The sequence below is a fragment of the Rhamphochromis sp. 'chilingali' genome (assembly GCF_963969265.1).
Source record: "Rhamphochromis sp. 'chilingali' genome assembly, chromosome: 14".
In the NCBI taxonomy this organism is placed as follows: Eukaryota; Metazoa; Chordata; class Actinopteri; order Cichliformes; family Cichlidae; genus Rhamphochromis; species Rhamphochromis sp. 'chilingali'.
The window spans coordinates 7,464,691-7,476,768 of NC_137941.1; the positions used below are offsets into that span (position 1 = coordinate 7,464,691).

Here is a 12,078-nt window from a genome sequence, read left to right on the forward strand (position 1 = left end):
CTTTTATTTTGCAGCAGTGAGGAACAGATGGCAGCCAGATATGACATCAGAATAAAAATGTCCGTGAGCTCTCTGATGTTAATTAGAAAGCATCACTTTAAAAGTTTATTATATTTAGCAGAGATGTTAAAAAATGTTTGTGTGTTTAAAGTTTTGCCTTCCACCGCCAGGATTAAACTGCAACTCGTTTCATTTTCCAGAACAATTTATGTGATTTTGGGGTATAAATATCCATTTGCTCCAATATCAACTTACCTGGTGGTCCATAATCATACATAAATACAGGGCTGCTTCCTCATATTGGGCCACAGAAGACAACAAACTTTCATTTACAGTGTATGTTGACTCTGAAATACAACACCAATTACAGACAAAACTCATAAGAACAGTACGAGAAATATAGAAACAGCAAAATATTTATTCACCAGTCAAAACATAAAATTTCAAAATGAGGTCTCCGTACGGTGATGCATGCATGCCAAGACTCCTGTTACCCGATGACATTTATATCAAGGCCAACTTTAAATGCTAAAACAGAAGGAGTGGACTGTACAAGCTGGTTTGTGTATTTCTGCTGGGAGGAAAGAATTAGTTGGTGACGGGAAAATGAAGCTTCCTTTGAAAAACGGCCAAATCTAGACATCAGGTGGGTTCGCGAAGAGCATAAAAATGTACAACATCACAGTCTGAAATTTTCAACACATCAAGAGCAGAGGGTTTATTAGTCGCTGAACATAAATAGCTATGTCCCAGAGAAATCATGCAAGATGATGGGGGGTGGGGTGGGTGTACGTCTCAACCAGGGCTGCAGGAAGGATGAAGAGTCTTGTATTCTCCCTCAGTACCGAGCGGGTGAAAACGGGTGGCAGTGGCTGTGGTGGGTTATCAGTTCTCAAGAAAAGCCACGTAGTCAGTGAGTCTGGCCAACTGCTGCTCATTTGGAACCAACGAGACAGGGGGAGGATCTGTTGAAGGAGAGAGACACGGAGGAGGAGAAGTTGAGTCAGAGGGAGATTCCTCTTGTGCCAAATGCTATCGATCTTCTTACATCCTTTCAGTTTTAGCTCTTTAGCCCACATGCTCGGACTCTGAAGCTCAGCTCATTCGAGTTAGACCTACTGTTCACATCTAGAAGTGAGCTCAAGACTATTCCTCACCTGTTAAACAACAACTACCTGCCAGGCCAGCACAATTTTTTTACATCCATCTTAAATAGAATCGTTTCTGGTGTGAGATCAACAACTAAAAGAGCCAATAACAACTAAAAGAGCCAATAAAAACTAAGGAAGAAAGTTGGGGGATTCATGTGGGTGGGTTGGTTGGTTGCATGCATGTGTGCAGCAGATGCTTCAGTCATGCAGTAAGTTCTGATGATTACAGATAAGACAGATGTCCCCTGGTATGTCCACATAAATCAACAAACCCGTGGATTAGGCCTTGACGCTTTGAATCGCGGACATGTGACCGTGATAAAATTTGGGCTATATGGACGATAATCACATACTTCAAGAATTTCAAGGAAAAACAATGTCAGCATGACCCAAGTCCTAAATCTGTGCTCACAGCATTTTTATGTGTCTAATAAAATCCCCGGGGAGGAGAAGCCTGGGAGTTGGATGCTCCTTTTGGGTACATCCTGGTCGCAGTTTAACAGAGCAACACTGCCACCTACCTGGTTTTTTGGGCATCACCATTCTGGTGTTGGCGTCTGCCTGCCAGCCTTGGCTCACCACACCTTTGAAGTGAGGGGAAAAAAGAAAAAAAAAATTCTTAATAACTTTGTATAAAGTAATGTGATAAAATTGAGAGCAAGATTACTGACTGATTAAAAAAAAAGCAGATATAACATTACCCTTCACTGCCTCTTCCACAGAGTAGCCCACAAAGGCAGCAAAATCCTCCGCTGCGATGGAAGTGTACGCCTGGGCCACAAGGCTGTACGCCCGCTGCCGTGTGCTCTCTGTGAAGACATATGAGATAGGTGCATATGGAGTGCATATGAGCTAAATCTAGGCTCTGGTTCTATTTAAAGTGCACAGCAAACAGGGCAACTTGCTGGGAGCTTCCAGGCACGAGGAGAGTATGATGTTACAGCATTTTAACATGATATTTAAGCAACATGTCTCGTGTAAACAGCACTTCTAATGAGCAACAGCACAGGAGGTCACATGCTGAGACGAACAATTCTTCAGGAGTGATTTATTATATTCTAAGGAACAAAGCTCTGAGAACCAGAAACACATCAGATTATAATGAACCACTGAACAGACTGTTCATCTCATAACGTACAAAGCACAAATAATCTATATTCACAGGCTGTTTTAAATTACATATGAAACATGTACTTAAAAAGTATTCTGAATAGATCTTTCCCTCTGAGCACAACTTTATTATATTTAAAAAGCCATGTACAGTTTTACCTTCATGCTATGAAACCTGCCAGAATTACAGACTGTCAAAATACAAGGAAAATTATTCTGACCCAAAAGGAACTGTGGCTGGACGATGAGGCTAGTATGAAAATGTGTGTGTGGTGGTGGTGGGGGGGGGGCTTGTATAATTTGTTTTCACAAGCTAGCAATCATTCATGAATCATACTTTAGAGTTTTTTCCCCCCTTTGAATGATCAGAAGCCTGCAGACCAGGACCACCCGACACAGGAACAGTTTCTTTCCCCTCACCATCTCCCTTCTTAACAGTTGACCTGTCACACTGCTCCCACTGCCAGACTGCAGCTGCACCTTGTGTACATTTTGTAGTATTCATTCCACCTCATTCATTTCTGTATTTTATGTATATAAGTTTAGATCCGTTATTTATAGTTGGTTTACACAGCTTTGTGTATGTATGTGTAATGTGTATATATAGACACGTGTGTGTGTGTGTGTGTGTGTTTTACATCACTGTGCTTGAGAGCCACCATCTACCGGAACCAAATTCCCTGTATGTGTCTGCACATATACTTGGCCAATAAACACGATTCTGATCAGAAACATATTAAACATTTATGGTACCAAAGCTTTTTTCTTCTCGTGGACATTAAACTGGTGCAGTTTATTTCAACTATGATATATCCCATTAAAATGTTGCTCAAAACTGGTTACAGGGCTGGACAGAAACATTTTCTCCTTAGACCATGACCCTTAGTGTGGGTGTAAAATTGATTTGGCTCCAGTTTTTAAACAGAACTTAATGTGTTTTTTATTTTTCCCTCAACTCTGGAGAGGTCATGTGGATCTCTTTGGTACTCATGCAGTTAAAATCCTGGACCAGTAAGCGGATTAAAAAAAAAAAAGCTCCAAATTTCAACCCACACCTTTGCACTCTGAGGGTCTGTAACTCTGGAAATATTTTGCATGGGTTGAATGAAAAAAGTAAAGCTGATGTACACAAAATCTGATGATTTTTGCAGGTCACTTGGGATCACTCACTGATTTCTCCATGGATTGAGGGGGAACATTGTTTTTGTCTTCTATTATTTTTTACATGATTTATCACTGCCTTTGGTCCTTAATAGTGAAATCTGGTTATCAAACTATTTCCATTTTGAATATGCAATGCAATAAATTCAAGCCCAATCATTATTGCATTTTCAGGCAATAATTTGTGTTCTTCCACTGACTTTAACACTTTAAGGTAATTGATTAGTTTTATGGATATTCAGAGGCTTTGTTCTGCTATGGTCAGCTGCACTCATGTAGCGTGCATCACTGATCTCATCCCTGGGGCATCACTTAATACTGAAATGTCAATGCTGGAGAGGATTTTCCATCTTTTGTACTGTCTCACTTATGCCATAACCCAGATCTGTCACTCCCAACATGCATTCACGCATTACTGATGATGCATACATCATCAGTAATGCGTTTTCCCAACTTCATGTTTTAAGTATGAGACGTATCATCCTAATAAAACTGAACAGCTGCATCATGGCTTTAGTCTTAGTTTCAACATTGTTACATCCTGAGTAAATGTCAAGTAAGGGTATTTGTTTCTCTGTCCATCTGCAAGATTACACAACGCCCCCTGGACCAAATTTCAGAGAATGTGGTGGGAAAGGAACTTAACAAATTCTGATGCTGATTTCTTTAAAACTAGACAGTGCACTGGCCTTGGAAGAAGCTCTTTGTTTCTCACTCTGCTGACTTTGCAGATTTTTAACCTTTCTTGTGGTAATTGTATGTGTTTGGCAAGTCACTTCATCCCAGCCCAAACAAACACACAATGACACGCAGCTCTAACAGGAACTGCTCTGGGAAAATCAAACAAAGCTAGTCTTAACAAAAAAATTGTCTTTAATTCATCATACCATCTGGGTTTGCTTTAAGTGAAATCTTGCATTTGTTGTTCAGGAAACTTTGACTTGAGCTAAAATGAATTCCACAATCAAGTACACTTAATTAAAGATCTGTTAAATGAAGCATGCTTAAGCCGAATCACAAATAAGCTCACACCACAGACCCGTTGAAGACTTTATCAGCAGGCTCTGGCTTCAGCTTCCAAACTGCCCTGTTTATCTAGCCTGACTTGACGTGCTGTGGAGATTACTGTAGGAGTGACAGGGCCTCAAAAACAACATACGCTGGCAGGTATTCGCTGCTGCTACAGCAGCTATCACGCAAGTGCCTTGGGGTTATGGCCTTTGGTGTTTTATAGCCTAGCAACGGGTTGTGTGTATACCAACAATCATCCTCCTGTCTGCTGCAGCCGTTAGCAGCAGTAACAATAACAAGTGGGATGAGAAAAGACAGCTGTGTAGGGGAAGGCCAGAGATTGTCAAGAGCGCGTTCCCATTGTGATGTCCAACGAGCTTCCTGTCCTAAATGTTACTGCTCTTATCGAAAAGAGGCAAAAAGAAGCTGAACACATGTCTTGGAAAATATGTCAACACCGTTTACACAACAGCTGCGCTTGAGTTTTAACCAAAGTCATGACTGTAGGTGGCGTTTCAGCATGGGGGGGGGATGATCTGTGGGTCCAGCTCTAGGGAAGTTTGACCATTATATACACCAATTTGTTTCTTCCATTAATTTATTAAAAAAATAAAAAAAATCTTTATTTATGTAAAGGAAGAGTGCTTGAAGAATGGTGTGATTCTACTGATTGAGATCAGTGTGTGTTTGGGTTTGTGTGTGGTGGGGACCATTAAATATATCCAAAAGATTCAGGGGACCTGAACAAATAATTCATAATCATATTCTGGCGAGGTGTTCTGTCTCACTAAAATGTTACAGAAGCTTATTCTAAATAATTCTTTTCCTGAACCTTAAAAAACAAACTGTAACTGTGACTCGAATAAAGACAAAGTTTTTGTAGACAAACTAAACTGCACTGAAAACAAAAGCTTAGCCAAAAACAAACTAAAAAAAATATGTTGGACTATAAAAACTGACTGGGTGTCCTCTGTGTCGTCCCTGAAATGGAGGCCTGAGATCAAATAGCCACAATCCTTATTTATTTAAATACTGTTCTGATTCAAACAACCTCTTAAATCAAGAAATCCAAATGAAACCCATTTTGTTGTGCATCACTATGCTAAAAACTCCTATTAAAAAGAGACACAGCTTATAAAACTGCTTCTTGTGTTGGAACAACTTTCTGGCAGCTGACCATCTGTAAATTCAAATGCTCCTGACCCAACAAGGCCGATCATCTCAAGGGGTTTTTTCTGTAACCCAGCCTCAGGGAAGATGTATATTTTTACCATGGCCTCTTGGCCGCTAGAGAATGACTTGTGTGGCAACTGGACAGGCCTTTCTTAGCATGCCCCTCTGACACTTCAGAGTTGGGTTGGAGGTGCTGAGTAAGACATCAGTGAGTGGGAGGATGGGAGTTTTATGCAGGAGAAACGGGACCTGGCTTGTCCTTCCCTGTCAGTCTATTCCAGGGTGAGCTATCACCTCTCACCATCTCACCTCTTAAAAATAGCCCCCACTTTTCACCAGCAAAGGCAAAGCAGACAGGACATGGCAAGGGGCTTTATTTTTAAATACAGTCCACTGCCAAGTAAGAGCAGCAACAGACTGGGAACCATTTGGATGGAAGCACTCCAAAAGTCTGTAGCACCAAAATAATCCTAAGTCATGTAGGGTTTTTTTTTTCCTTTTAAGCCCCATTTATTTAATATAAGTAAATCAATATTTTAAGTTGGGCTTACATTGAGCTAAAAATAAAGAACATTGCTGCTTCAATTCATGCAGGTTTATTACCAGTAACAACAGACTTGGTGATTACATCGAGGTCAGTTGATCACCAATTCCACAAAAAAAGTGAGAAAGGAAATCTAAAATAACAACTATTCCTAAATACTACCTGTTTCTACATTTAACAGACTTAGAGGTACAAAAGTATAAAAAGAACTTAAGAAAAAAAGAATGAATATGACACTGAAATTAGATATTGCACTGACAGGGCAAACAGTTTCAGCCCACATCCTCTTTCACCTCCTTAATATTTCAGTCCTCAAGACAAACACTGCCCTATTTCAAAACACCTTCAAGAGTACTTAAGTTCAAAACAACTTCCAAGTCTCATCATTCCTCCTCTTCTTCCTCCTCTTCCTCTGCATCCTCAAATTCATCATCATCTCCAACCACTCCAAAGTCCATTTTTCCAAGGACTCTTTCAACACGCTCCGTTGATATAGTGAAGTGGTCCATCTTCTCAAAGCCTGGCTCGGGCCTCTCTTCCCCCAGTGAGGCTTTGGCTGCATCTTTGGTCTGTGTGATAAGGCCCTTCGAAGCCAACAGGAACTCAGCAGCTCCGCTCTGCTCCAATGCCCTCACAGCCGAATCAGTCAGCTCTGAGCTGGCCTGCAGTCGCTCACCGTAACGCTGAGCCAGTGCCCGCAGAGCTGCCACCTTTTCATCTTGCTCTTTCCCAATCTGCTCAAGTAAAATGCCCTTACGCTCTTCTAGGATAGCATATAGCAGATCAAACCGCTCAGCGAGGCCCTGCTTGGCACGCTGAGCGTTTTCCTGTACAGCACGGCAGGCGTCTTCCATCTGATTAAGCAGAGACTGCAGGCGACCATTGCTGGTCACCAGCGTATCGATAGCATTACTCAGTTCACCCTTCTGGGTCTCATAAACAGTTGTTAGAGGGGCCACCTCACAGTCCTTATGCTGGCCAAACACTTTGCACATGGAGCAGGTGGGTGTTTGGCAGGTCACACAGTAGATGTTGATTTTCTCATCCTCATGTTCCTGGCACTTTGGCTCTTTGGACTCTTTAGGCTTCAGGTTGGTTTCTGTCTTTCCACTGCCACTTAGTTCTTGCTGCTGCTTGTAGATGTCAATGATATTTTCCACTAACAGGTTTCGCTGAAGCCCGTGCACACCATGGCGGTCGAGCACAACCTCAAACCGGCAGGTAGGGCAGCGAAAGACGCCACCAGAAAAGCGGTACGGGTTGCGCGAGTCATAGAGGTCACTGGCACAGCTACGGCACAGGTTGTGCTGGCAAGGCAGGATGACCACAGGCTTCGTGAACATGTCCAGGCAGATGGGGCAGCTCAGCTGCTTCTCAAGGCTATCCATGGGGCTGGGGGGCCGAACTACAGATCCTGTCCTCTGGATGTCCATTTCGTAAGTTTTATGCGTACACCTAGACTAGGAAGTCTTATGTTCTCACAAGGAGAAAGCTAAAAGCTGAGTCGCTAAAAGAGAGTACAGCGTCTAAGAACTTCTCCTGTTGGTGTGCCGTACTTGAAATGCTGATATCTATTCTGGTTGAGAGCTAGCGGCTCTGTCCTTTATACTGCACACTCACAGCTGGTGACACCCGATCCTTTCCACCAGGCATTCCTACCCGCTTGCTAGCCTAGGATCTTTTCACCGAAACTCCCCCTCCTACCCATTGCAGCATGTGTCACATGCCCCAGTGGGCGCAGAGTCCCCTCTAACAGTGACCCAAGTGGCCAACTGAGTACAGACAAACAGGGTCCATGTGACCGGCTCAGAGGAGCTCGACCTGAGAAAGAGGGCTCAGTATTATTGGTAAACAAGTCTGTGTCAAGATCCTGTGACTTGGCTGTTTTTCCATTTGATTTCTTTTCATTTATCTGCTCAATGTGCCAATTTATGTAACCGGTTCTGTTTAGTAAATGGAGTGACTGTACAGAAAAGCAATTTTCATACGTTTTAAATTAAACTAACCGGTAAAAGCAAATGGCTGAGGATCAATTATGTTTATTAAACTACCACGGACACAACATTTAAGCCTCTTTTTTCTAAATGATAATTTACCTGCTAGTCTCTTTCTTTTGCAATGCTTATTCTTCAGCACTGGAACCTGATGAGTTTAATAATAAAATCCACAATTTAGTGAGACTGTTAAATTAAATTTAAGGTAAGATGATAATATATTTTATTACTTTTTAGGTTCTCAATATATTTAATGTCTTCGTTTTGTGGCTTTGATTTAAACAGATTTATTAAAAATATTCAGATTAATTTATACGTTTGGAAATGTATTCTTTTAACACATTGATGGAAAAAATATATATTATGCAATATTCTAATTAGTGTGAGCTGTATGATGGTCATGAATACACTCAGTACATTAAGTGCCTGGAAGTACAGTCAGATTGCAAAAAAATGTAATCTTGAATAAATGCTGCAGTTCTTGACTGTTGCACATTTTTTGTTAATGTTTATTCACACATCTACTAAGCAGTTATGACCAGTGGTTGCTTAACTGTGCTATGACATACTGTTCTGAGCATTAATATCTGATCAACACACAGTGTCATAAACATAAGTGAGAAGCTATTCTTAAACTGTTGCACAATGTAATTGACACATGATACAAATGCAGCTAGAACTGTGACCATCAGATGATATAACTTTATGACCTGATGTTTCCTTTGAAGTTGAGAAGGTGATCTGAAAAACAGAAAAATATGTAGGTACGCAACCACCTTCTTAATATGCAAGTATCTTGTTGTGGTTATTTGATGTACCCTTCATGACCATGAGGGTTTCTGTTTATTTTCCCATTGCTTTGTTGCCTCATAGCCCTGACTGGGTTCAGCTGTTGCCCCCTGCTGGCAGTTATTCTAAATGATTTATGAAACTTTTTTAAAATATTGAACTCACTTAAACCTGCTGAAAGAACATGTTGCCTTAGTTCCTAGTTTCAACAGAGCCAAATTTATATATCAGATAAAGAATATTTGGAAGCATAATTAATCTGAAGAGTGTAATAACAGGTCAACGTGAGGCACGAGAAGTCAACTAGTGTTCTTAACATTTTTTGGTTACCTCTAAGGGCCTCCATGACATGAAGAATATTCTCCGACCACTGATAAGCAGCAATGGCTGTGTAGATCCCTGGAAAGTCTCTCTGCCAAATACGCTGGCCCACTGCCCATATAGCTGCTAATTCAGGATTTGCCTGCAGGAAACAAGTGAGAAGCATTTCAAACACAATCAGAATGCAACACTTGACCAGGTAGTGGCTTTAATGCTACTGTGAAGAACATTCACAGCCCAATATATATGTAACACTGTTGGATCACAATGGTTCCATCATCCTTAAATTGTCTTTTCTTGGACTTGGCAAGAAGTCATGACTTGATTGGCAGTACCATAATTCCATTTATTTCATAGTGCTCTCTTGGTTGTCTAAGCAGGTCCAAAAAGTTTTTCCTGTGGGGCAAATTGATCTGCCAGGACTTAAGATCATTTTGCAATACAAGTGAAAATGCCAATTACATATGTTTTTAGTTACTTACATTTAAAGTTGAGCAATTTTTCTAGAAACATGGAACTGGTTGTGTCAGGGTGGTATGCCCTTAATATTAAATGTGATGCAGGCACCACAATGGCAAAAAGGTGATGAAAAACACAGACCATACATTTCTAACTTCTAATTTGAAGCTAGAATATAATTCCTTATTATCATATTGTTCTGAAAGCTCCATGAAAAGCCTCCAGTTGATCCAAAGCAAACAGGGACTAGAAAAAGAAATCTTTATTAGCCTCTCACCATTGGCTCCTTGTGCCATCCCTTTGTGATGCTATGATGGATCTGGCTGCTCAGTCATTAAAGGACTTCTCCAATCCATGAGTTTGTCTTTACTCATTAAATCAACCAGTCACATGACATTAACTTAGTGCATTCACACAAGACGAGACAAAGACAAAATGCTATTCAAATTGAGTATTCGAATGACGAAGAATGGTAATACAAGACACTTTGAATGGTTGGTGGTGTCAGATGGGCTGGTCTGAGTATTTAGGAAACTTCTGATCTGCTGGGATTTTTCATCTTGGATTTACACTGTATTTTCAGAAAAAAGGAAAAATCAAATGAGTGCCACTTCTTGTTGATGACAGAGTTTAGAAGAGAATGGTCAAACTGTTTCGAACTGATAGGAAGGCTAATCAAATGGGCTCCACAGTCATCATATCTTAAGCAAGTACAGCGTTTAGAGAGGTTTCAGAATAGGAGATTTATGTCAGAGATAAGCACCCAACAAATCTGCACCAACTGTGTGATGACATCATGTCAACATGGACCAAAACCTCTAAAACCAGCACCTCGTTGAATCTATGAATGCACAAAGAATTAAGGCAGCTCTGAGGGCAAAAGAGGGCTCATCCAGTACTAGCAAAGTGCACCTTACAAAGTGTCTAGTAACTGTGTACATGACAGTATGAGTAGGTTTGAAAAATGTAATAAAACCAACATTGGATTTTAAAGTAAACAGCATTTACTGTTCACATTTACATGCTCAAATGTTATTTTTTTTTAGCAATGTTTACACATGTTTTAACAAGCTTACCGATTTTATTGCTTGGGGAATCCTCTTCCACAGATACCTGCCATTATTCCTGTTAGGAAAACACACAACACATTCATAATACAGATACAGGCAGTAAAAAGGGTCTCATCAACTAAATCAGCTACCTGCAATCTGAGACCCAAATATAGATTTAAATGTATTTCTTTTTATAAATACATAGAGATCAGAGACTTACATGTCATTATTAAGTAAATAGAGCGCCAGCAGCTGAGCGTAGACCTGAGGTGTTGCAATGCCCCCTGGAGCCTGTTACAAAGAAATGCAGGTGTGCGATTAAACATTGGAACTAAAACAAGCGGAAAACTGAACAAATGTTACTTCTCAGAGAAAACGGGTTATTATTATTGTCTTATTATTGTCATAATAAAGAAAAAATAATAGTCGCTGATGTTCACCCAGCCAACAGCAAGCGTCCAGTTAATAGTTTTAGCTCCTGCTAACATTACAGTACTAGTCTCGCTCATTTATTCTTATACTATAAACTGTCAGTCCGTAGGCTGCATGCAGATAGACAGACAGACTGTCAACACAGATAAGACTTAAAGGTTCTTAAATCAAACACATGACCTGCAGATATGTTCCAATTTAACGGAGAGATTATGATCGCTAACTTCCTACTATCTGCTGACAAGTAAAGGCAAAGGTAAAGCAAAGAGCAGTCCAACATGAACACGTTGCTACAGCCTATATCTCATTTTTAACATGAGAATGTTTCGCCTACGAGAAAACGTGTTTGATAAGTTAATTTCACAGAGCTTTAAGGTAGGCTACACACAGGCTAGGTTTCGTAGCCAGTACGCTAGCCTAATATATCTAAAAACCGCAGCGTTCCCATCCTGCTTTCAAAGCCACAAAATCTCTGCGACCTTCCTGTTCATATTTAAGATCACAAAGTCCTTACCTCAAGCTCTTGGGCTTCACACTGCTCTAATAGTTTATCAAAATTTTCCTCCATAATCACAGCAGTAGGCATGATGATGCCTAGCTGTTGCACCGGAAACTTCTGCTTCTACTTCTTCTTCTTTGGTGTCTTCGCCGTATTATTACGAGTCCGACGTCGGGTGTGTGATCACCCGCGTCCTCTGCTGGCCAAAACGCAAACTACAGTGAATCCTGGGTTGTGCGAAATCCTCTAAATAAACCCTAGACAAAGTGAACTAAGGTGTAGGTTTATTAGGTTATGTTGTGGTGATCCTCGGGTTGAGGGATGGGTGTTCATACTAGAGTGTAAAATTAAAACCAATGGAAGATGGACAAGAAAAGTTCAA

General features: G+C 40.7%; 2 protein-coding genes across 2 annotated transcripts; both read right to left on the reverse strand.

Annotated features, from left to right (window-relative positions):
- Positions 1 to 398: 398 nt before the first annotated feature.
- cops8 (COP9 signalosome subunit 8) lies at positions 399 to 11,848 on the reverse strand. Its single transcript, XM_080902650.1, has 7 exons — positions 11,712 to 11,848; positions 10,986 to 11,056; positions 10,790 to 10,838; positions 9,264 to 9,396; positions 1,853 to 1,960; positions 1,673 to 1,735; positions 399 to 965 (listed from the first exon to the last, which is right to left on the reverse strand). Exons 1-7 carry the CDS (start codon positions 11,781 to 11,783, stop codon positions 886 to 888), a joined length of 576 nt encoding a protein of 191 aa, XP_080758776.1. The 5' UTR covers positions 11,784 to 11,848; the 3' UTR covers positions 399 to 885.
- On the reverse strand, positions 2,913 to 8,218 carry trim63b (tripartite motif containing 63b). Its single transcript, XM_080902649.1, has one exon. The coding sequence runs from the start codon at positions 7,581 to 7,583 to the stop codon at positions 6,534 to 6,536; it is 1,050 nt and encodes a 349-aa protein (XP_080758775.1). The 5' UTR covers positions 7,584 to 8,218; the 3' UTR covers positions 2,913 to 6,533.
- Positions 11,849 to 12,078: the final 230 nt, after the last annotated feature.

Excerpts from the sequence above, each read along its gene's own strand:
- trim63b (XM_080902649.1), bottom strand. The coding sequence starts at position 7,583 with ATGGACATCCAGAGGACAGGATCTGTAGTTCGGCCCCCCAGCCCCATG.
- cops8 (XM_080902650.1), bottom strand. The coding sequence starts at position 11,783 with ATGCCTACTGCTGTGATTATGGAGGAAAATTTTGATAAACTATTAGAG. Across the intron at positions 10,839-10,985 it reads TATTTACTTAATAATGACAT|GAATAATGGCAGGTATCTGT; the intron begins GTAAGTCTCTGA and ends TTTTCCTAACAG. Across the intron at positions 1,961-9,263 it reads TGTCATGGAGGCCCTTAGAG|AGAGCACACGGCAGCGGGCG; the intron begins GTAACCAAAAAA and ends ATGTCTTCACAG.